Source organism: Carcharhinus amblyrhynchos, chromosome 15 (assembly GCF_965287045.1).
Source record: "Carcharhinus amblyrhynchos chromosome 15, sCarAmb.v2.hapA, whole genome shotgun sequence".
In the NCBI taxonomy this organism is placed as follows: domain Eukaryota; kingdom Metazoa; phylum Chordata; class Chondrichthyes; order Carcharhiniformes; family Carcharhinidae; genus Carcharhinus; species Carcharhinus amblyrhynchos.
In genome coordinates, this window is record NC_137338.1 from 52,410,870 (window position 1) to 52,437,271 (window position 26,402).

Genomic DNA, 26,402 nt, shown 5'->3' on the forward strand with positions numbered 1-26,402 from the left:
TACTTTCTAAGAGTTACATAAACTCTTATACTCATTTAGAAGTCATTTGAATTTCAGCATGTACAATGAAAATGTGCCCACTCCGTGGAAAGCTCTCTGCTTAAAGTACCAACTGAACTCTTCAGTGGCCAATTTAAAAAAAATATTAGCATACCAAATTATCCACTCATTACATTCCAAATGACTGACATTGGAAAGCTACTGATGAATACAAAAATCTAGCTCTGCATCTTTCCATTTCATGTCTGCCACTGAGATGTCCTGGACATTACTCATCTGTAAACCATGAAACCACGAGAGAACTGAACTAGAGAAACAGGTCTCTCACTTAGATCTGGCTATGAATGATTTTCGATTTGAAGTGACAGGATGATGATGATCATAGAAAGCTCAAGACTTCACATTTTCCCATCATGTAATCATAGTGCGTGTCTAGGAAAGCTAAGTATTTTGGTTAAACAGGAACTTGAGGAGCGCCTATTTCTCCCCACTCCAATGGTTTTATTTTTTAGGTTTAATACATGGTATAAATAACAATTTGTGTTCAGATGATGCCTTTAACGTACTAAAACTATCACAAGCTCTTGACAAGAATGTTTTCAACAAAATTTGACACTGAGCCTGCAACCAGGTACTAGGATTTAGATACTAGGATTAAAACTTGAACAAAGAGATTGGGTGGGATTTTCCGAAAAAATCCAAAGTGTCAAATTTGCATAAAAACTGCAGTAAGTCCTGCTGTTTTTTTTTCCAACGGCACTTTCAGAATGAATCTCCCACACTCTGTGCATCACAAAATGCTCTAGCATGAATCAAGCTAAAAATCAGTTGGCAGGCATTTTCCCGCTGGAGAGGCCAACAGCATAGTACTGAGAGGGCCACTGCGCACGTGCCAATCTTTCAGTGCTGAGATCGGCACATGCGCAGTAGCCCCGTACTGCCGGCCTCCTGATCATTAACCAGCCCTGCGACCCTGCAATGCTGTCCCTTGGATCCACCCACCCACCCTGACTTCTGGCCTCCCAGACATATTCAAGCCAGCCGGAGTCCCCCCAAACCCACACAGCCCCTGCTCTGCTAGCAGACCAACCTCCCCACCACCAGTCCAAAAGTGCAGAATGGCAGTGAGAGCCACCACCCCCGTTAATCTCCCCTCAGAGGCCCTGCCCCCTATGGCCCCCCCCCACCCCCATCCCCACCTCTTTGGCACTGCCTGATGCCTGGTGGGCAGTGCCAAGGTGCCCCCAGGGCATTGCCACTTGTCAGTGCTATGGGGCTAGCGGGCCCAGAGACTTCAGTCCCAGGCCCACAAATGAGATTAAAGTGGTCATTTGAATAATTTATACGGCTCCGCATTGATTCCAAAACTCCTGTGACCAGAGATGCGTGGAGACTGTGGCACTCAATGGGAAGCCCACTATATGGCCTCCGTTTATGTCTCCCAGCCCGCTGCGCTGCTAGGGGAAATTCACCCCATCATTTTTAAGATGCATCTTAAAGGGGGAGAGAGGTGGAGAAATTTAGGAAAGGAATTCCTGAGCTTAATTCCTCAGCTGTCAATGAGAGAAGTGCAAATTGTGGATTTGTGAGAGGCCAGAATTGAAGGACCACAGAGAGATTTAGGGCTGGAGACGGTTAAAGAGATCGGAAGCAGTGAGGCTATTGAAGGAAATGAATGAAAGGACAAGAATTTTAAGATTGCGGTAACATTGGACCATGAATCAATGTAGGTTAGTGAGTACAAGTGTGTTTGGTGAATGGACTGCAGAATGGGCGAGCCTCAATCTTATGGAGGCTGGAAGATGGCCAGTATGCCAAGAGAGCACAGGAATAATCAAGTCTAGTGGCAAGAATTAAACAAAGTACAGCATAAAACTGATCCACAGACAATCGGGTATATAGTGCTGAAGTGGAGTGTTTGAAAATTAGTAGCACCCAGGATAATAATACATTATCTTGTATTTTGATAAGCTTCAGTGCCATCTATTGGCCCAGATTTAAATATACAGATGTCTTGGTCAACTTAAGAATCTTTACAAATAAAATTGAACAACATTTTTGCACTGGCATTTTCAATGACCCAGATCCAGCTGAAGCATTACAAGATCAGTGCAGATGCCACTGGAGAAGATCATTGAGTGCAAGGAAAGACAGGAGAATGGAGGGCACACACACTTTTCATGGCAGTAGTTGCCTTATTCAATAAGATTTTAAAGGTCCCAGTTCTTTCAGTAACAAAGTTAATGAATGGATTAGTGAATGGCTGAGTGCTTAGTCAGGTTGGGCAGGTAGTCAGATGATTTGGTATGGTAAAGTGGTGGGAGGGGGTAGTTTGGTGGTCAAGCATTGTTTGGGGGGGGTGGGCAGTGGTCAGATTGGCTGGGGCATGTAGTCAGGATGGACTGAGGGGAGTAGTCATATTGGTCAGGGAGGCTAGTTGGGTTGGCTCAGAGGGGTAATGGGGTCAAGTTGTGCTAATCAGTGGAGTAGCACAGGCTGAGTTAGATGGGTATTAAACAGTGTAACATTTCCTGAACATCAGAAACAAGAAGTAGGACCAGAAGGCATATTTAGCCCTTCGAGCCTGCTCCGCCATTCAATTAGATCATGGCTGATCTCCTCCTGGTCTCAAATCCACCTCCCCCACCTGTTCCCCATATCCCCCTTTCCTTTTAATTAGGGACATGTCTATTTCCTTCTTTAAACCATTCAATGATTCAGACTCCATCACGCTATGGGAGAGCATGTTCTGTACATCTGGCCCTAATCTCCAATCTGAAATCTAGGTCAGAGATTTCAATGGAGGGCCCCAGCCAGTGTATATCAGCCCATCGGAAGCTTCAACTTCCTGGGCAATTTCACCACATATATGTATGTCAGGAATGCTACAGGATCTGACACACATCTCCTGATGTATGTGCCATCATCGATCATCCAGAGATGGAGATTTAGGTCACCATGTTATATCTATTAATGGCACATATAAGCATTTGGAATTTTTCCTATTGTAGTTGTTAAATTTCATACACTTTTCAGTGCTACAATGTCAGAACTTTATATAATAGTCACATTGTTCGGATTAATTTAAGATCACCTGTGCTATGTCAATTTGAGAAAGAACTCTCCCCGCAGATTTGCTCTGACCAACAGCATCAGGACCTTGGATCCTTCTCTTCATTTCTTCCAAACTGATCTCGTGACTGGTCAACTCGGACTGGATTTTCTGTTTAAAAACCAAATGCATTAAGTTAAATAATATTATTTCAATATTTAAACTATCATTGGGTTAATTACTAGCTCAGATTTCACATAGATTAGACCTAACAAAATGCACTGATGTTGTCCTTTATCATACTGATTCTAACAGCATCACGGCAGCTCCAAGAAACTCCTAGGTAAATCCAAAAGATGTGATTTTTGCATCTAGAAGCAGCAATAAGTCACCTGTCTCAGTAGTCTCAACAAACCAAACACTGCCACATTTTATGGCTTATATTTTACTCACTGAAGAAGTTACAAAAGTTATAGAAAAGACAGCAAGAATAAAACAATTGCATTCGACTGCCCCAATGATGTTTCAACCTGGAAAATAGATGGAGCGGTTTCCACAGCACTGAAAGCCTTTGGCTATTTAACAGATCCTTCTTGAAGTTGTAATGCAACATGTCTAAAGTTCAATTTAGTTGCACCTTGTTGTTGTTCTCATGATAGACAGATTTGCATTTATATAGCACCTTTTAGATCTCAATACACTCTAAAGTGCTTTACAACTAATGAAGTAATCTGAAGTGAAAGTCAATGACATGTTATAAAAATAAGTCAGCCAATCTGCACACAGCCATGTTCCACAAAAAAAAATGTGATAATTCCCTCAAGTTTATTCACCAACAGCCTGCTCAGTTTGTGTCCTGCAGGATCTCTTGATTCTTGACCTCTATACAACTTTAGACTAACCATTGTCTAGAGCTGAATTCCAGAGCTGTGGGTAACCGCACTTAACATCAAGACAAAATTTGATCGAGTATAGCATCAAGAAGTCCGAGCAACATGGAAGCTGATGGGAATTGTGGGGAAATCTCCATTGGCTGGAACAACTTGACGATTGTACAATATTAAAAGAATAATATGGGTGCAAGTTGTTGTTGTAGAATTGCACAAGACTGTCCAATTTCACTTCACATGCCAAACTTGCAGCCAATGCCCATCAACCTGGGCTGGATTCAAATGTGTCTCAAAAATACGCATGTATGAAAATGAAACTTCCTGATCCTGTCATTAACTTCCATGATAAAAGCACTTGTCATTAGTCACAAGGATAAGTTGTCCTTTATCGTATGGCATGGCCACAGCCATCAAGATATTCCTAGAAATATAACATATATTGAGAATGCAGTGTATGGGTTAAAAGTTGACAGAGGTCTCTGCAAGGAAGTGTGGGGGTTGGTGGGGCAGTTAACAACTTAACAAGCATTGCTTTCCCTGCTGGTTGACATGGGTGAAAATTACAGATATGAATTTTAGGGCTGCAACTTTCTACATGACACTCAAAAAGAACTTGCATTTCCAGAAAACAACATAACACATTTCAAATTGGCTGTTGTTGGCTGTTTATAGGATTATGTTCACAGTATATACATCATACATGATATATTACACATGGTACAATGCTGCAGTGAGTGAGTTTTGCAAAGTGCCTTGGACTGTGCATGACCCTGAATATATGTTCTGAGAATGACAGTGGCAGCTCATGAATACTTAACAACCTGCAAAGATACAATCCAAACCATAGTGCAGGTTTCATACCATCCACATTCATTGAGAGTGGAAAGCTATTAGAATAGTGACAGTGACTTAATAATGTGCAAATTAATGAATACAGTTCGTGATTTATTTCGCAGTCTGAAGAATAATTCTTGGGGACTCAGTGGATCCTTGTGTTGTTACTTCATCATAAAAGCTTTCAGCACCAATATATAATCAGCTCCCAGTGCCTGAACTAATACAAGCTTCAATTGGCTAATTATTTTTAATGTAGTTCAAATATTTGTACAGAAAAGCAACTGTCAGCAGTGGCTAATTAACTTTCCTGTCAGTGATCATTTAACAAGTCCGATTTGATTGTGTATCAGCAAACTACTTGCCAAAGTTATCTCAAAATCAGTTTTTAAAAAAATCAATGACAAGAGTCACTCTTGGACAGAAAATGGAAAAATGCCAAGAGTTTTATCAGGATGAAGTTGGATACGAGTTATTGCTTCGATAGCGTGTATTCCAAAAGGTATAGAGGGTTTTAGCAAAGGAAAAAGTCATTCAGTCCTCGCAGTACTAAATTATGTTCCTCTCACTGGCTGAGTTTACACAGTTCCCAGCAGGTTAGACATTAAAAGGGAAGAAATGGAGTGGGGGGGGCAAGGGGGGCGCGGGTGCAGTGGTGCTGGTGCTGGAGGTGGAGGTTCAAAGTAGTGGTCAGGAGGGAAAGCTGGCTGGCGGAAATCTATGTTTTTAATGTGGGATTCACAGTCAGATAAGTACATTTTTACAAAATTACCTTTCTGGTGATACCCCACCGTGGTGCCCTTAATAGATATTGACTTGATCGCTTGTTGATATGGTTTTCCTGAACACAGCTGGGTGTGCACATATGACTATGCAAGGGGTCCAACACCTATTTCAAACATGTCTTCACACTTCAAAACAATTTATACTGATGTGGCAAGCATGCCAGCTCGTTTTTTTCTTGTCCACTGTAATTGGAAGCTTAGGCAATATTTGAGTGCAAAATAGGGCATGAGTGTCAGATTTTTAGGTCTCATGGGAAAATGCAAGCCTTAGCCCTTCCTCATAACTCAGACTCTTCAAATCGTACATTCCTGGAAAATTTATGTCACATTTTCTTCAGACTGTTCTATTCTTCCCACTGTGAGGAGCCTAAAATTGCACACAGCTTGCCATGTGTGACTGAACAATTATTCTGTACAGTCATCATGACTTTTTTTACTTCATATTCAATCCCTCTCAAACACTGCAGTCCTCCTACTATGATTTCTGTGCATCTTCCATACCCATTGTCCCCACCATTGATAGCCTTCAGTTGCATCTCATCTACACTTTGAACTTCCATCCTAACTCTCTATTTTCCTCTTTCCTCCTTTAAGACTCAGCTTAAAAAGTACCATGTTGACAAAGCTTTTAGTCATCCCTTCTTTGTCTCGGCATCAATTTTTGTCTTCTCTGCCATGCCTTAGCATGCCTTTCTGCATAAAGATGATATGTAAATGCAAATCAGTGTTATTTGTTCGGAAACTTGCAGAATTAGTGCTGCATAAAACATGCTGAGGAACATGCAGATTTTATTCAAAATATAAGACTGTGTTAGAGCTCGTAAAAATATGAGGGCAATTTATATGAAGATATTAATACATCATATCAATAATGTTTCCATAGTCTAGAGTTGAATTATATTTTAAGATATCAATGAAGAAGCTAAATAAAAATAACAAATAAATTTCAAGATTTATCATATCCTGTTTTATTTTCAATATTTGCCATTTTTAGAGGTGTGCATTATTTACAGATTAAGCTATGATTTTGTTTTGAAGGAAAGATCATCCGTTTTAAAATGTGAACCATAAAATAAGCTCCAATCCACAACCTGTTGTTCAAGAAGATGAAGTAATCAAATTGCAACAAAGGCAAACAGCAGCAGGATCAACATACTCATAATCAGAATGTATGCCATTCATGTAAACAACTCTATGTAACAGTAGTAAGGAAAAGCACTAAGGGCTGTGGGGAATTCTGTTTTGTCACATTACTGATCTGTGTACTAAACTCTATTAGTTCGCTAATCAGAGGGAAAGACAATTCTCACTCAATTTACCACGTGAGAAATATTTCCAATGTCAAGTGACACCAATACAATTTTTCTGTTTCAATGTCATCAAGAATTTTATATCATGTATTGTGTATTGCAGCTCCCTAGTCCCAAGTGGTCCCTGCACCTGGTGAAGTGTACTGGGATTCAAATTAAAAATCTTTGATCAAGCAAGGCAATGTGCCACTTTCACAATATGATGGCAAATTAACACTACCACAATGTCCCCAGATATTATAACAGTAAATTAATAGTTAGCTTAAGCTAAGCAGTAATCAGGTATTTCACACACAGTTGCACAGATAGTAGTAGCCTGAATATCAAGGAAAGCAGGGCAATGAGGCTGGCAGACTTCCAAACTTATCTACAATAAACTATACAATATCTTTTCAAAGTTTAATACACCTACAAATATCACTGGTACATGGGCATGGATTTTAATTATTTATTTTGATAATCCTGTTATGAACAGACCATTGAAATGTAGTGGCTACTTTTGTGTAAAAACCATGCTAATACAACACATCAAAATTTAAATGCAAAGAGCAAATGTTTAATTTTTTAATGAGTTTGTAAATTAATAACTAGTGCATCTCCCCATTCACAGATTAAGGACTCAGTATATGAGCAGACTAAGGATCAGAATCATCACTTGACGTGGAAAAGCAAACAGCATCTGCAGTATCTATGAAGTGTTAATTTGCTTTGTCTGTGTAGCGCGCAGGAAACAATACTCTTCACTCCATGTTAATACATGTGACAATAATAAATCAATCAAATCAAAAATGTATTGCAGTGCAGTGTCCATGCAGTGGTAAAAAAGTTGGAGTCCATAATTTGGAACTATTAGTTCCAAATCCTATTTAATGCCTTAATTCAAAGTTCATTTATTATTGTCACAAATAGGCTTACATTAACACTGCAAAGAAGTTACTATGAAAATCCCCAGATAGCACACTCTAGCTCCTGTTCAGGTACACTGAGAGAGAATTTAGCATGGCCAATGTGCCTAACCAACATGTCTTTTGGACTGTGGGAGGAAAACAGAGCACCTGGAGGAAACCCATGCCTACAGGGGAGAAGGTACACGTTCTGCACAGACAATGACCCAAGTTGGGAATCAAACCCAGGTCCCTGGCATTGTGAGGCAGCAGTGCGAACCACTGTTCCACCTCTAAGCGAGCAGCAAAAAAGTGAGCTACTTCTCTGGAGAAAGGCTGAGTGTAAATGGAACAAAAATAGATCAGTGACTCATTCCGCACATAAATGACTAACAATTTTAAACTAGTAGCCAGGAACAGGTCACATTTCATAACTGAAGACTTTATCAAATTTTCATTATTAAGCGGCTTAGATTTATCAATTGAAAATTCTAAACCAAGACTAGAGGTGGAAAGAGCATTATTTTTCCCCAAGATTGATGTGGTAATATTTTGCATAGAAGCTGGCATGATAAAAAAAAACTGTAGTTGTCTGATATGCAATCCTGGCAGATGATGTTCCAGATGAAATGGAGATGCAAGTAATTATCCTCTTCATTTTATTTTAATTTGAAGGATATGACACCTGCATTTTCATACTCATCAAGCTTATTATCAGGCGGCACTGTGGCACTGCTGCCTCACAACACCAGGTCCCAGGTTGAATTCCAGCCTTGGGTCACTGTCTGAGTGGAATTTGCACTTTAGGATTAGAGGAGAAGGCAAGAAAACAGCACGAGGTGAGCTGCTCTTTCGGAGAGCTGATGCAGACACAATGGGCCAAATGGCCTCTTATTGCATTGTGACAATTCTGTGATTCAGTGAAATCGGGTGATATCTGACAATAGAAGCATCATTGGCAGTTCATCCAAGAGGAAACCATAGTTCCTTCATTCTGTAGCAGTCTGAGGTATTTGCATTATTTGTGGGGAAGCTAGCCAACAGGGATAATAATCACTACTGACCACACTATTAGAAGCCTGGATATCTCAACATCTGTTTTTCAGTGTTCACCTTCAATCTCCATCTTCGAGAGAGGTATGTCTTGCAGTTTTGGTGCATTGAATGACTACGTATAGATGGTAATCGCTATGGATAATATTTCAAATATTAATGTACAAAAGTTGTGGCTGTTCCTAACTTTGCTTTGTGTCATGATTGACAAATTCGCAAGAAATGCCAGGAAAGCTACTTTTGCCATTCTCAGTGTCCTTCAGTGCAGTCATGTGGGATGGATCTGGATGACTGCCTCAATTTAACTGACTATCCTTGTGCACCACTCCCCCATTCCCTACAGCCATGCAATTGACTGCTTCCATACCAAACACGATAAGTTTTTCCTTCGATCCATTTCTTAGCAAGATCTCCAAACCTTCAATCTCAACAAAAGCAGCGTTGATCATTTATTTCCACTGCATCTTTTGAAATCATTACTAATCCGTTTTGTCATAAGCAAGTTTTGCTTTTAACCATGAACTCCAGCCCTTTAAGAGCGATTGCATGATGGATCTTCACCCAACCCTGCTCATCAAACTCTTGACTCATACTTTACAAGTTACACCAATCTATTCAAATTAGATGGAGGATGTCCGACTTGGAAATTTAACAGACACTCTGAGCTGGTGGCAAAGGCAAACCGATTGATACTTGTTGAAAAGTCGGTAACTAGAGGGCTGTTTTTCAACATTACAGTGAACAAATGAACAACCAGTTATGTTATCAACATTAAAACAGTGAAAGTAACTTAGTCAATTTATTTTTCTTCTCTATTTATGGAACCATTTGTACTTCTTTCCCCTGTCCCTCCAAATAAAAATCTCAAGTTTCACCGCTTGTATTATATTGTGCACCATCTACCAAAAGTAAAGATCAGGTTTCTACTCAGTGTTAAAGTGTATGTGGCACCTTGTGGCAGTTGATACAATTCATATATTAAACCGTTAAGGAGGTGGATGAAGAGGGGCCATCACTGTAGTAGCGAATAAATAAAATTGCCAAATTCCCAGATGATTATAGACTGCTCTTACCTTTGAAGGGAAGAGCTAACAGGTGGTGATTTAACCTGAGGAAGACCATACCTCAAGCAAGGGACAAGTTTGAGAAGGCAAGCTTTCATCAATAACTTCAGCTGGAATGGAAATTGAAACTGCACTGTTGCTCTGCATAACCAATGCTCTTTCACAATGCCATTAACTCATAATTTAACTCATGGGGCAGCATGGTGACATAGTGGTTAGCACTGCTGCCATGGACCCAGGTTCAATTCCGGCCTTTGGTGACTGTGTGAAGTTTGCACATTCTCCTCATGTCTATGTAGATTTCCTTTGGGTGCTCCCGTTTCCTTCCACAGTCCAAAGATGTGCAAAGAGTTAATTGGCCAAGTTAAATGACCCCTTAGTGTCCCAAGGTGTGTAGGTTAGGAGAATTAGAAGGGTAAATACATATAGTCACATGGATAGGCTCTGAGTAAGATGATTCGGCACAGACTGGATGGACAGAATGGCCGGCTTCTGTACTGTAGGAATCCTATGTTAATGGTTTAACACTTCAAGCAACAGTGAGTTAAGATGTTCTTTCTTACAAAAGGTAAAGAAAACCAAGAATTATACTGTACAGCAAAAAGGAATGGGATGACAGTCACCTAAATGTGTGTGTGTCGACACTCTCACTTGCTACCATCTGTGCAAACAAGGTATAAGATCAGCAAGTTGTGAGCTGGTGGGTTTTGCCATTCTAACACATGGCCATGTCCTTGCTTTTAAAAAAACATTTCTTTAAACAAGGACACTGTTGACATGGCCATCTGTCATCAATTCCTAGTTTCTGTGAGAAAATGATAGTTGGTCTTCTAAGTTTGATATAACTAAATGACTAGCTGGGCCAGTTCAGAGAGCAGTTAAGTGTCAAACATTTTGGATTGGAGTCACAAAAAGCTCTGACGGAGGGAGTAAGGACGTCAGGCCTCCTTTCTTAAAGGGCAATGGTGAATCAATTACATTTTTAAAACATTTTTGCAGTATCCCACCCCTAATTTAAAACAAATTGAATTCAAATTCTCAAACTCTCATGATAGAATTTTAACTCATTTTGCCTGATTAGTTAACCCAAGGTTCTGGATTATTGGTGCAGTTATATAATCACTTACCTAATGTAAGATGTAACATATTTCAACTGACTGTATATTGCAATATATTTTAATATTTAACACATTTCAATTTCCACCTTCAGGATTATGTTCATTATTAATGTTATTTTTAATTTTAAATGTCCATCAAGAGGAAAACAATTGAGAATGGTTCTCCCTCTGCTTCACATCAGTGTTTCAACCATGGCCATTTCAACAAGTAAAGTTCCCTCTCATTGTCCTCAAATAGTACATGCTTCCCTGCCCCGCAGTGTGCATATTTCAACTTTCTACATTGCCATTGCAGTATGCTTCAGAGATTATGCCAATTTAGGCTCAATTTGATCAGAGTAATAGCCAGTTTTGTTTGGGGACTACATTCATTGGGAGTTGGTTTGCATTTATTATTCCACAGTAGACCTTTCAAAAAGCATAGAGGAGTGGTGTTCTTCTGAGCAAATTGGGATAGATATGAACCCTGGAGGAGAAGGTAAGTTCTGGTGAGACATCAAAGGAAGATCCAAAAAATAAGAATGTAGGATACCACTGGAGTCTAAAGGAGTAAAAGATATGTCACTCAGATGTGGTGATTATGTGCTACCAAGAATTGCAGCAAGAGGAAAGGCTGGGTGGGATAAGTCGTCCAGAGTCTTGTATTCTTGGGAAGTGATTTACTGGAGAAATGTATAGAATTGTATCAAAGTTCTTCAACACCAAGTGATAGTAAACTTCAAAATAGAGGGTACTGGAGGCAAGTGCCCTGGAATCACAAACAATTTGATGCGGCTGTGAGGTGTGGATAATACTGTGGGACATATCTGGATGGATAAAATAGGAATAATACAGTAACTGTGTGATCAGGCTTGACAGCCCTTTGCAGTTCTTATTGAAACTGCTTAATTTCAGTGTGGGATGGCAATCTCCTGTAGTTACAGGAATGAGGAAGAAATCTGCATGAGTGATCAGATATGCTTCACAGTGACACAGTGGTTAGCACTGCTGCCTCACGGCACCAGCAACCCGGGTTCGATTCCCAGCTTGGGCCACTGTCTGTGTGGAGTCTGCACATTCTCCCATGTCTGTGCGGGTTTCCTCTGGTGCTCTGGTTTCCTCCCACTGTCCAAAGATGTGCAGGTTAGTTGGATTGGTCATGCTAAATTTCCCCCGAGTGTCAGGGTAGGATAAATGCATGGGGTTATGGGGATAGGGCCTGGGTGGGATTGCGGTTGGTACAGACTTGATGGGCCGAATGGCCTCCTCCTGCACTGTAGAGTTCTATAATTCTATGTAGGATTCTATGATAAAATGGAAGAGGCAGCTCAGAGACCCGGGAAATGGAAGAAAAAATGGATACTGAGATGCGCATGTAACATTTTCATCGGATTAGAGGTCATGCTGTGAACTGAGATGTTGAATGGATATGGACGGGGCAAGAAATTATAGATTATGAGCTTATCACAAACTTGGTAACTTTACTCCAATCGTCTAGTCACTTTCAGCAATCGCTTCAAACAACCACAAGGTGGTGAGCAACGCACATTTTTTATCACAAATACACCAAGACTAAGTAAATGACAGCCTCAGTCTTTTATTCAAATCAAGAATACTTGCCAAAACTAATTGCTACAGTAAAAATTTGTTGGCATCCTTTATTATTGGGAATTATTGGGAAGTTCAAATCAAAAATTTGCTGAACTGGAATTTAAAGTAATTTATTCTGACTCCTGTGAATGTTATACTTTGTGTTCATCATTCAATAACAGGAGACACACCTGGGGATGAGAAACAAATCTATTAATTCTTTGAAGGATTATGTAAATTTCCTCTATAATCCTGTACATGGGGTCACATGATTGAAGAAGAAATTCAAGGTTTTGAGGAAGTAATTGTTTTTTTACAAAATATTTATTAAAATTTATTCTCTTAAAAAAGTATAAACCTTGCAAAATTAAATACCTAATATGTTTCTGAAATATCATGTACTGATCTTGAATAAGGAAGTGAAAAAATGCATCTTAAACAGGGAGGCTGAATGGGTTGCCATTCAGACACAGTTGCCATTTCAGCTCCACTCTCAATTTGGTGACAGTCGTATCAGAGAATCCCAACAGTGCAGAAAGAGGTCATTTGGCCCATCGACTCCCATATCCCCATAACCCCACACTTTAGCATGGCCAAACAACATCACCTGCACATCTTTGGACTGTGGTAAGAAAGCAACATGAAATAATGGACACTATTCTCTCAAAAGAATTTCTGGACAGTCAGGTGACTTCTGTGATTTCTGGACAGGGACAATAACTTTGGGAAGTTACTTAAAAATGCAAATGGATTTTCTGGTGCAAAATTATCACTCTTCAGCATTTCAATGGAAGGGAATTAAAAGTCAATGGCTACCAGACCTGTCTGCATCATGAAGGTGGAATATCAAATAATGCCTTTCATGGGACACGTCAAAACTACCTTCACATAATTAAAACTAGCTGGAGGAGGGACAATGTCTTACAATTCTACAAGAGAATCCAGCAAGGCATTCTGGGACCAGCAGCACAGAAGAGTCAGCCCCGACAAAAATAAAACCCTCGTTCTAAAGGATAATCATCACTGGCAGTGAAACAGCCTAATTTGTTTTCACTCGCAAGATTATATTTCTTTTCAACAGAAGCTCAGCCACAAGATTGTGTGAACCAGGAGAGAAAATCCTCCAAGCCTGCAATGCTGAAACCTGAAAGGACTGGCTGATGATATGCGACTTGTTTCTTATTACTAGTTTAGTAATCTATCTGCCTGTTTTGTTTTTAAACTCATCTTTTCTTGTGTACGTGCACCTGTGTTGTTCGAGGGACTTGGTTGTATTTATATTGTGAATGGATTTAAATTTTTTTTTTTACAGGATGTGTGTCGCTCTAGGCCATCATTTATTGCCCATTCCTAGTTGCCCTAGAGAAGGTGGTGGTGAGCTGCCTTGAGTTCCTGCAACGCAGGTACCATAGTGCTGTTAAAGAGAGAATTCCAGGGTTCCAACCCAGCAACAGCAAAGGAATGGTGGTATATTTCCAAGTCAGAGTGATGAATGACTTTGAGGCGAACCTCCAGGTGGCAGTGTTCCCATGTGTCTGCTACCCTTGTCCTCCCAGATGGCAGCAGTCAGGGATTTGGATGATGTTACCTAAGGAACGTTGGTAAGTTCCTAAAAACACACTGCTGCCACATGTTTGTCAATGGTGAAGGAAGTGCATGGTTCTTGAAGGGGTGCCAATAAAGCGGCTGCTTTGTCCTTGATGGTGTCAAACTCCCAGAATGTTGTTTGAGCTGCACTCATCCAGATAAATGGAAAGTAATCCATCACACCCTAACTTATACCTTGTAGATGGTGAACAAGTTTTGGGGAGTTAGGGGGTGAGTTATTAATTGCAGGATTCCTAGCCTTTAACCTGCTTGTGTGGCTATAAGTTTTATATGGCTCGTCCAGTTTGATTTCTGGCCAGTGGTAACCCCAGGATGTGATAGTGATGGATACAGTGATGGTAATGTCACTGAATGTCAAGGTGCGATGGATCAATTCTCTCTTTTTGAAGATCGTCATTCTATAATTAAACGTTTAGCGTCTTGACTGTGCTGAAGGAACCTACATGTTATGGTTGAGAGCTAATTGTTAGATCCACCCACCAACTTTTCTTTAAGTCACTGTTTTTTTTTGCTGGACCTCAGCCTTCAAGCTGGAGTAAAATTCCTCTTTGGACTCATCTGTAGCATCCAAGGTTGGGGCATATAAGTTGAGGACTGTAGCATACTGGTTCTAGGCTAGGCTGAGCCAAAGGTTCATGAGACATTTGTTTATCCCACAAGGCAAGTCCTAGGTAGTGAACGAGTTTATTTTAATGGCAAAACTAACCACATGAAGTAACAATCTTCTTCTGAAGAAGGTGTAACAGTCAACTTGTTCCTTGAGCTTGATTTCCCCTGCTCGCCGAGACTCACTTAGGGTGATGATGTCAATGTCAAAACACCTGAACTCCCAGGCAATGATAGCTGCACATCGTTCCAGTCTGTTGCAGTTGGTATTGTCCACGAGAGTCATGATGTTCCAGGTCCTAAACTTCATTTTAAGGGGGAAAAGATGTCTTGGAGTGAGTTCTTCGAGTGAGTTCTTCGAATGTGAGGTGACCCTTACACACCAGCTTCCACACGGGCTTGATGAAACAAGGCCTTGGTCCAGTGGCAAGGGAGTTCAAGACGACTGGAGACTAAGCTCTGCTGTCTAGGGCTAGGATCATACAAGCAAACATTTTCCTACTGTTTTCCATCCTTCAAGACCTATCCCCCTTGGATTCATAAAGTGCAGTGATATCTGCTCTCCTCGCTATAGCCCCGCTCTCCTCACTGCCTTACTGAAGTCTTGCTCTTTATATCCTTAAAATATGCATATAGAATTTACTATTTGTCAAGAAGACGGTTACAAAGGTTTGCAGTGTCTGACAATGAAGATTGGGATGGCTCTGTCAGTGGTTGTCATATCAACTTGCAGTTTTATCTTGCAGTATTATGTTCCTGTGACTTGTAATCAACAGCAGAAGATACTGATGAAATACACAAACACACTATCCAGGTCACAGCCAACCTGTTTTCACAGTCCAGTGAACTGCTTTATTTTTCTTTGAAAAACCTGCAACATATGGGATTCCTGTATTTTACTAAGTACATGGCTTTCTTCAAATTGAAGTCCATTACTGATATCACTGACATCAGCAATATAAAATTACTTCATAAAGGTACACCTGATTGTTGACAGTGTTCCCTTTTAACTTTCGGTGATGGGTGCAACCTTCTCCTTTTGGTGTCCGTCCCACTACTTCTTTTGCAAGGTCATGGAAACATATTATTCATCCCTGAATAAGGTCTATGTGATACCTTTCAGTTTGCTGCACGGCCACCAATGTGCCCAGCTTTAGTGGAAACATACCTTATGCACTGTATTGCAAAATTACCTGGTCAACTACTGAGCAGTGCTGCCTTATGCAGGCAATAAGACCTACCAGCAAATAACATTTCTTCACAGCTATCTTGCTTATTCCCATTGTCAATGAACTCTCAGCAACAATAGCTTGCATTTATTTAGTTTCTTTTAACCTAGGGATAAAGCAAGACTGTAATGTTGTGCCAAAGGAAATATGAAAGAACATGCAAACATATGAAATAGGAGCAGAAGGATCCCACTAGGCCCCTCCAGCCTGCTCTACCATTCGGTATCTCGTCGGGCAAGGGAATACTCAATGACCGCACCTCTACCGTCATCCTGTGGCTAAGATGTTCCAAAGTCATACAGCCCTCCAGAAGCAACAAAATCTCCTCACCTCCTACAAGGATGGCCTTTAATTTTAAAATTGCCCTCTAATTCTGGACTCAGGCACGAGAGGAAACATTCTTTCCACACCTACCTTGTCAATATCATTCAGAATTTTATATACTTAGCAAGTCAGTGCTCTCTTCTAAACTCTAGCGGAAACAAGCCCAGTCTGTTTAGACATTCCTCGAAAGGCAAACTGCTGATTTGAAATATCAATCTAGTGAACCCTTTCTGAATGGCCTCCAAGCATTTACATCCTTCATAAAATAAAGAGACCAAATCTGCACACAATACTCAAGATGTGATCTCACCAATGCCCTATATAACTGAAGCATAACATCTTCACTTCTATGTTCAGTTGCTTTCACAATACAGGATAGCTTTCCATTAGCCTTCTTAATTGTACCTGCTTACTAATGTTTTGTGACTCATGCACCTCAGAATTCTACAGTTATTTGACGTTTAAGTAAAGTCCTGCTTTTTTATGCTACCTGCCAAATTGAATAACTTCATATTTTCCCATATTGTACTTCATTGTCATATTTTTGCCCACTCAATCAAGTTATCTATATTAGTCTGCAATTTCCTTACATTCTCTTCACAACATAATTTTCTACCTATCTGTGTCATCTGCAGATTTAGCTAAAATGCATTCACTCACCTCATCAAAGACATTGGTATAAATTGTAAAAAGTTGAGGCCCCAGCACAAACCCCTACGAGACTTCACTTGTCACATTCTGCCAAGTAGGAAAAAGATCTAGATATGCATACTTCTTGTTTTCTGCCAGCCAGCCAATCATCAATCCAGGTCAAATGTTACCCCTTTATACCATGAGCTTTTGCCTTAACCTATGATGTGGCACCTTATCAAATCAAATGCCTTCTGGAAATCCAAATATAGCACAAACGGACGTACCTTTATCCAAACTGCATGTTATTCTTTCAAAGAACTCCAATAAGTGGGTTAAATATGATTTTCCTTTCACAAAACATGGTTGACCCATCCTGATTATCTTGAGTGTCCAGCTATAACTTGCTTCATAATCGATTCTAACACCTTCCCAGTGACAGACGCCAAGCTAACTAGCTGATTATTTTCTGCCTCTCTCCCTTTTTGAGTAGAGGGGCTATATTTGCTACTTTCCAGTCTGATGGAACCTTTCAAATTTTAGAAAATTAAAACCAATGCATTTGCTACCTCATTAATCACTTTTTTAAATACCCTAGTGTGAAGTTCATCAGCACCTGCAGACTTGTCAGCCTGCAATTTCAAAAGTTTGCTCAGTACAGCTTGTCTAATGATTGTAATATTACGACGTTCTTCCTTCCTTTTCATAAATTCCCTCGTGCAGAAGGAGGCCATTTAGCCTATCAAGTCTGCACCGATAATAATCTCACCCACCCTATCGCTGCAACCGCACATATTTACCATTCTAATCCCCCGACACTAAAGGGCAATTTAGCGTGGCCAATCCACCTAACCTGCACATCTTTGGGCTATGGGAGGAAACTGGAGCATCCAGAAGAAACCCATGCAGACTCAGAGAGAACGTACAAACTCCGCGCAAAGAGTGACCCAAGCCAGGAATTGAGCCTGGATCCCTGGCACAGTGAGGCAGCAGTGCTAAACACTGTGCCACCACATTGCGCCCACCTCTTTCACCTCTTGATTTACAGATATTACTGGTATGTTTTCCGTATCCTCTTTACTGAAAATATTTGTTCATTTCATCCATCATTTCCTTACTTCCTCCTATAACTCTCCATTCTCATTCTCTAGAGGACCAACACTCACTTTATTTCCTCTTTTCATCATAAAATACCCATGGAAACTGTTGGTCTTCATTTCTAACTAGCATCCTCACATACTTTAATTCACTTCTCCTGATTAACCTTTTAGTCATTCTCTCCCATTCTTTATATTGTGACCTATCATCTGACCTGCGATATACCTTTGCAGAAGTCACTTACACAACAGATGAATGTTTAAACTTGAGTCACTGCCAGGTTGAGAACCATATATTTTGATGAGAATGAGAGTGGTGAATGGGTGTGAATAGCCACATGAGACACCATGGTGGGATTTTACGACCTCACTCAACCTGAGACAGGAAAATCCCTCCCGAGGTCAATGGGACTTTCCCATTGTCCGCCCCTTGCTCACTCCGATTCCTGTGGTAGGTGAGGCGGTAGAGTTCTGGGGCATCAGAAGTTGCTGGAGTATAGGAGGATTGTAGGAGAAATTATGCACGGAAGTTTCAGTGGTAGATAGGCTGTGGTAGAAACAGAGGCAGATGATGTCATCTGAGTGGTGGGTGGGGAAGAGATGCGGGGGTCAGATATTTAGTCTACATTTTCAGTGAGTTGGGAGCCCCCTAAAAATGGTAGTCAGGTCCTAATTCCCCTAATCCTACCCCCATTCCCAGGCTGTCAGATTTTCAGGAGTGTCTTTAAATGATACAGACCATTTCCTGACAAAAAAAAGCTTGCATGTGGCATGCCTGACCTGGCTGGCTCCATTTTGGATGTAGGGCTGACCTATTCCTCTCCAATTTTCACAGAGTTTTTAAGTCATGCTTCATTGCTTCTCAGAGGAGTCATGAAGGCTAGACAGCATGGAATTACCATAGCTTGACATCAAGGGTATGAGAGGCCAGAGGGAGGAGGCGAAAAGGCAGAATTTGACATAGTGGGAATGGAGGGGGGATCTTATGAAAGGGAAGCTGAAAACGTCCTCCTTCTGCCCTCCACCAACCTTTTATAGCTCCTCATGCCCCCTTCACCAAGCTTTGTAATTTCACTCACACCACCTGCCAAGCTTTGTTGTTCCATCCACATCCCCATGTCCCCCCATTTCCCACTATGTCAAATTCTGCCTCTTTACCCACTCCATCTGGCCTTTCATGCCTCTGATGTCAAGTTATGGTAATTCCGTACTGACTGACCCACTCAGTATACACTATTCAGAACAAATGAACCCTGTAGTGGCAGTAATATATTTAAAAAAGAGGTTTTAAAAAGTAATTCATTCATAATTTTCTTTGATGTTACCTAGAAGCTGATAAAAGTGTCAATAATCCAGACTCATTAAAGTATCAACAAAAACTACAAATCTATGAAATTACTTGTTATGTAAACAAACATTGATAATTTGACAGCAGAGATTTGAGAGCCTGAGTTGTGAATTAAGCAATGTTTTCTCTGGGGTTTAGCTGTTTCAACAAATTAATGGATGTTTGGGCTGTCAGCCTAGCCTCAATATGTTGGCTGAGAGCCCAGAGAACTGTTAAAGAACTAAAACGGTCTTTGACTGAAAGCATTTTAAAACATTCTGCTGTCAATACAGGGTTGACTCGGTCTAGACAGTTATAGTTACAAAGGGCAAGGAAGTGACATAGCTTGGCGTAGAAGGTATCAAGGGCCACTATGGGTGCATGGAAGGACATAGCTTGACACTGAGGTAATGAGGGGCCATAGGGAATGAATGGAGAGTGTAAGGTGGCAAGGCTAGTGAATTCTGCATACACCTCTTCTAAGATCAGGGGACATTTTTGTGAGGAGCATAGGACATTTTAATTTCCATCCCCAAGTTACAATTTGTGTTTTAGTGTGGATTGTGGATGCCCCCCCAAAAAAAACCCTTCAGCTTTGAGAGCTGGGAATTGTGTTAAAATTTTGATTGGCAGTTGCAGGAGGGTTTTGTGAATTGAAAGGAGGATAATGTTGAACTTCAAAGGGCATAGATAGGTTCATAGAATCCCTACAGTGCAGAGACAGGCCATTCAGCCCATCAAGTTTGCATTGAGCATCCCAACAAGGCCCTATCCCTGTAACCCACATATTTACCCCACTAATACATCTAGTATATATCTTGGGACACTAAGGGACAATTTGGCATGACCAATCCACCTAACCTACATGTCTTTGGACTGTGCAAGGAAACCAGAGTACCTGAAGGGAATTCACTCAGACACAGGGAATGTACAAACTCAACACAGTCACCCAAGGCTAAGGTTGGTAGAATGGGCAGACAAGTGGCAGATGAAAGTTAATGCAAAGAAATATGAATTGATTTGTGTTAAAGAACATGGAAAGATAATATAAAGTGAAGGGTACAATTCTAAAGGGTATGGAGGAGCAGAGGAACCTGAACATATTTATGCATAAATCAATGAAGGTCGACAAGTTGGATAAGTTGACAGCATTGTTAATAAAACATACAGCATTCTAAGCTTCATCTATAGCGTCATTGAGTAAAAATGGGTTTTATGGAGGCGAGCATCTTTCAGCATGAAGTGTGTTTGAAAATGAGCTTCATTAAATTGTTCGATGTTTACTTTCCTTCAATGTCTGTTTCAAAGGTATCTTGAGGTCTGCCCATGGTAGATGCTGAGTAATTGGTTTTGTAGGATACATGGGATGTATGGAGGTACTAGGGACATCCGGTGGCATGGGAGATTTGAGACAGCTTGGAAAGAGCATGGGGATAGGTTGGTGGCGATGGAGGGTGGTGAGAGATGACAGCTCAAATCATGCTGGGCTGACATTCTGGAGAATTGAAGTCGGCCTTCCAGTCAATCCCCTTGCACCCACACCCTTGGACACTGCCTGCAGACTTGAAAACCCAAACTCTGCCTGCTCAGATGAAAATATGGCAGGAATGGACAGAGGTGATAGGGTTGGGTTTTCAAACTTAGGAAATAGCTTGACTCATTTCCTGAGTACAGCATGGAAAGCCTGACCATGGTCTTTATTTTGGGAGAGTATATGGATTCAGAAACTCAGTATGGGATGAACAGATTGCTGAAATATTGAACAATTTGGTTCAGCATGAGGCAATTGCCAAGAAGGGGTTATTATCACTCGTTAGGAAACAGTCTGTGGAGGAGACATTGGAGGTTTTCCAGTCCTCGGCTGAAGGAAATTGAAGCTTAGCTATGACTAAATGCCAGACAATCAAAGTCAAGGTGAGGAGAGGAAGCGGAATATTAGAGCTCAATGTAACCAGCATACATGTGGAAACTGACCCCGTTACTGCAGAGGATGTCGCAAAGCCAAGTGGGGAAAACGTAGATGAGGAACAGGAAGGAACTAAGGACAGATTCTTGGGTATTCCTGAAATAACAATGTGAAACTGGATAGAGATGTCATTAGTTGAAGTACTCTGGCTATATTAGACATGGAAGATTTGAATCAAGTGATAGCAATTCCATTAATCTAGACAGTGAAGAAAGATGTTGGAACTGAATGATATGGAGTTGGCTGTGGCTAATTATGTGGTTTTGCACTTGAGGATGTCATCATAGGATCACAATTCTGAAATTTATGGGATTAAAAATCAGCTATGTGGAGAATATGGTTGCCATGAAAATCATTCAAGCATCATTTGAAATGAGAAAAAAAATGGTGTGCCCTGGGGTATGCAATAGAAATGTAACTGATGTATGCATAGTGGAAATATAGAAGAAAAGGATATATTTGAGGAGTGGGGCAGGTTATTGATCTGAAGGATGAAAAGAGTGGACAGTGAACAGACCCTTTCAAGCTTCAGATACCCATGAATTGGCAAGAATAGATGATGAACCATGAATGACAGCACAGTCAAGTGATTTGAAAGGAAACTGGATAACCATGAACAAGCTGCTGCCAACAACAGGAAGAAAAGATAATTGAAATGCAATACCAGAATGATGTCTTATATGCAGCATAACTAGGAGAGGCAATATGCTTGTACAGTTTCTGTCAGAGCATCAACATTTTTTTTAAAGTGTCCTATGCTTTACATGGGGAGAATGAACAAACGTAATAAAGAATGTCATGCCTTAATTATCCTCAGTTAGAGAGTCCGTCAAACAGTGGGTCTGCTTAATTCCTCTTATAATTTTAATTAGGAAACAAATTTTTCTCTATTCTGAAAAAAAAGAAAATGCTCTGCTGATTTGCAATCTAAGCTGAAGTATATCGTCCTCTGACATACCTGAGCTTCTTGAGGGACCTGAGCTGCATCAATTCTGTCAGCAATGTATGACGTTAGCTGTTTGTCAATCAATCCAAGAGATTCTTGGATTAAACGAAGGGTTTTGTCTGTCTCCTGTGCTGATTGAATGCTCTGTTCAAGGACTTTCTGTCTTCTTACAGCCTGGAAGGGTCAGGGAAAAACAAGTCATTAACACTCTGCTTCATCTCTCGCATCAGCAGAACTCCGAGATCTTTTGAGAATAACAATCAGCAGTAACTTATTGAAATAAGAAAAGTTTCTTGGCTGTTTTCAATTCATTTCAATTCCACAATGTTCCATAGAAAAGGCCAGTGCATGCACAGTATTAAAAAGTGGAATAATTGGAATGATTTTCCATGTGAAGACAAAAAAAAATCAAAGAATGGGTGCTAACCCCACTTGAATAGTAATGTACTAATAGCATTCAAATGTTCTCAGTAGGCTCATTTGCATCATTAATCACAGATCCAGGTCAAGTGTAAAGAGCATACTAATGGCAGGAAGGAAACAAAAGTGTGTAAATTAAAGGGCTATGTCATCATGGGGGGAACAAGAAAATCATAAGGCGTCACACTGCATTAAAACTTAGATTAAATTTTTAAAGTTCCTAATTGGCTGTGAAGCACCTCAATACAATTTCTTTCACTACAGATTTTCTTTCTGCTGAAAAGAGATTAAGAAGCAACATCAAAACATGAAGGGAAAGGAAGACCATTCTGCAGATTTAAAGCCACAGCTGGGCAATGCTATCATAGTTTGTGACATCTTGTAGTGCATTTTAATAATAGGCATCTGCAAGCTCAGTCTCTGTTAAGACAGTTCCCTAAGCTTTGTTAGCTAGGTACCACAACGCCTGCAGATAATGGTTGGTGTATTGTTAGTAGCTGTGGCAATCTGACGTTGCAGCATAATACTGTTCTTGCGTCATTTCTGAAGTATCACCCAAAACAAACACATGAGCACAAGAATCAGGAACAAGAGTAGGCCACTTGGCCCCTTGAGCCTGCTCTGCCATTCAGTAAAGATTATGGCTGATTTGATTGTAACCACATTACCTCATACCGTGAATATTGTTTCCTACAGAAACCTTTTGTTTCTTTGCTATCTACCGCTACCTTAGAATAATCAAAGAGTACGCTTCCACTCATTTTTGAAGGGAAGAGTTCCACAGACTCACAAACCTGAGGGGAAAAAAATCTTAAGTGGGTGACCCCTTATAGCTGCAAGGGGAAGCGTTCTTTCCACATCCGCCCTATCTAGAGCCCTCAAGATCTTATATGGTTTAATCAAGTTACCATTTAGAAGAGTAAGTTATGATGTGGAGATGCCGGCATTGGACTGGGGTAAACACAGTAAGAAGTCTCACAACACCAGGTTAAAGTCCAATAGGTTTATTTGGTATTTGGTTACTACCAAAAAAACCTGTTGGACTTTAATCTTGTATTGTAAGAGTAAGTTAGTCAGGTCTTTGCATTTGGTTTTGTCAATATGCTTGGTGCCACAGTCTATCTGAACAGAAGTGAAAATTCTGTAATGATTGACAAGCTTCCCTAGCCTTAATAATGGGGGAATGTCATCAATAAAGAAACTGAAAATTAATGCCAAGAACATTTCTATGAGGAACTCCATCTTTTCAGAGGTCTGCATGCCACCATTGCTCATGGGTTGCCTTGATTTCAAAGCATTCAACTCATAAATCCTGGCTGGATCAAAGTTGTCATGTGGTCTGATACAGAGTAGACCTACCGGTGCCTGGCTTTTTGAGCAAGCTATTGGCAAGCAAATGACATTTTATGGGATTAATGAGTTCTATCATTCTACTGATGATTGCGAGGAAATTTAATTGGCCAAATTAGACTAATCCTGCATTTTGTAAGCAATTTTTCATGTTATTGAGTAAATGCCAGTGTCACAGCTGCATTGGGACAGGTTCAGTAAGGGAGTGGCTTGCTCTGCTATGTCAGTCTTAAGCAGCACAGCTGGGATGAATCTAACATAAAAATAATCATTGCCCTATTCGACTTCTCCCAATCGTCTGCAGAGTAATAGAAAATGTCATCAATAATTCCGTCAAACAACATGTGTTTGCCAATAGCTTGCTCACTGATGCTCAGTTTCGATTCTGCTAGCACTATTCAGTAAACAATCTTGTTAAAGCTTCAGTTCAGACACAAAGATGATTCTGTGCACCCTATTCCTAGCTAGTGGAAGTGTGCAAACAGATGGAAACTGGGGTCACTGCCTCTCTCTCTCTCAATGTTAATAGCAAATGAATGAGGAAACTTGACACCAATGTCTCTCAAACAAAGATGTTTGTTAGGCAGCACTGGTAGGTTTTTTCTTAAAAAAAAGAAAGACACTTCTGTAAAATGCTGATCTGAGGTCTCTAGTCTTGATTTGATTAGGTCCTCCAGGTGAACTTCACAATTGCTCATCGAACAAGGTTATATCAGCATATCCAAATAAAAGCAGGTTTATTAGACAAATAGCTCTGTATTCCACAAGCAAATAAGTTACAGCCTCATGGACAAAAAAAAACAAGTTAAATAGACTTTGTTTTGCTTCTTCTCTTAAATTTTTACCAGGAAAACGAATGGGAAATCTGGTTTACTCAATCCAATATTCTGTCAAAAGAGATTAAGGGATAAAGATTTTCAATATATTCAAACAAAATTGATTTTGGTGTGCAACAGGATTACCAGTTCTTGTGCACTAAGCAATTCCTCGCACATTAATTTCCTAGCATTTCAACTTACACAGGAATGACTATTGAATTCAATGGTTTAGTTCCACAATTTTTAAAATTTTGTTACGCTCAGTTTACTCATTGCTTTGATTCCATATATATAGCATCACATTAAGTGATAGAAAATGTACTGAAGTAACTGTATATATAAAATGTTAAGTTTAACGTGACATCAAGTGTACAATAACAATGTATCTTTAACTTCAGTGAGAATTAGAGTGCAAGATAATAAGAAAATGAATATTCCAATACAAGAATTACCAAAGACCTTAAGTGGGATGAATTTTACAAACTCTAATGTCTGATCATCAAAACATCTATATGCTCATCTTTCACATTGTTGCATTGTGCTTTACAACCACTGATTAGAGGCAGACAGGAGTAGATATCTTGCGCAGACCTTCAAAATCATCTAGTATGACACAATGTTCTGCTATAGGACACTGGTATCATGCTGCCATTGGTGTGGTACTTCAACACTTCATAGAAAAGGATTATCTTTAATATGCTCTCTAACCATTGCTAACTGAAACTTAAAAAGTGGTAAGAGAGAACTAAACAAGAAGAGGAAAGCCCACATTTTTGCCAAAACGGAGATCCTCGCTCTCATGGCAAAAAATACGGGAAGTGGCTGAAAATCTGAACTTTAGTCCTCTCGAATATAGCAATTTTGCATGGATGGGAATCAGGGCAGACCTGCATGTTTTACAGAGACAGCTGAACATTTAAACCACCACCTGCCTTCACAGAAGTAAGATTTGGTAGGCTTGAGTGTGAGAAACCCAAAGTATGCAGATCAGGCCTGGTGAGAGCAGGTTTGAAGTTTGTGGATTCAATTGGATAACCAGAGTTCCCCTTTGGAGAGGTGAGATATCCCTTTGCAGCTGGTTCTGGGATGCCTTTGGAGGAGATAAGGTTGCTTTCAGTGGAAGCCAAGTGCCTTTTAGAATTCTTAAAAATCAGCATTAATGTGAATACAAACTTTATAACTTCATTACTTTCAAACTCATTGGAACAGTCAATGAATCTATAAAAATCAACAGTCAAAACCATCAAAAGTACCAGTCAAGGTGGCCTGTCAAACTTTCAAGGCACTTAAAAGTCCAGCCCTTAAAAACCTTGAAAAACTGCCCAGAGTGTACGGTATTTTGCACTGCCTCCTCAAATAGGGCTAAGAGTTATCATTACAAGATTAGTGCTGTTTGACTGATTTCACAATCATCCATTATCACAGTTAGGTAACTGATGTTTCATTGTTTGTTTGATTGACAGGTACAAGTGGTTATTTTTGATTTAGGAATATGAATTCCAATGCATGTTGTTATAAAGGA

General features: G+C 40.2%; 1 protein-coding gene across 9 annotated transcripts in view; it reads right to left on the reverse strand.

Moving 5' to 3' along the window:
• Positions 1–26,402, reverse strand: part of dmd (dystrophin) — a 1,714,977-nt gene that overhangs the window by 897,265 nt on the left and 791,310 nt on the right. For all 9 annotated transcript variants that reach the window (XM_080203928.1, XM_080203931.1, XM_080203930.1 and 6 more), the window contains 2 exons: positions 22,305–22,466; positions 3,095–3,223 (listed from right to left, as the gene is read on the reverse strand). In XM_080203928.1, coding sequence (XP_080060054.1) covers positions 3,095–3,223; positions 22,305–22,466 — 291 coding nt within the window. The remainder of the gene's footprint in view (positions 1–3,094; positions 3,224–22,304; positions 22,467–26,402) is intronic.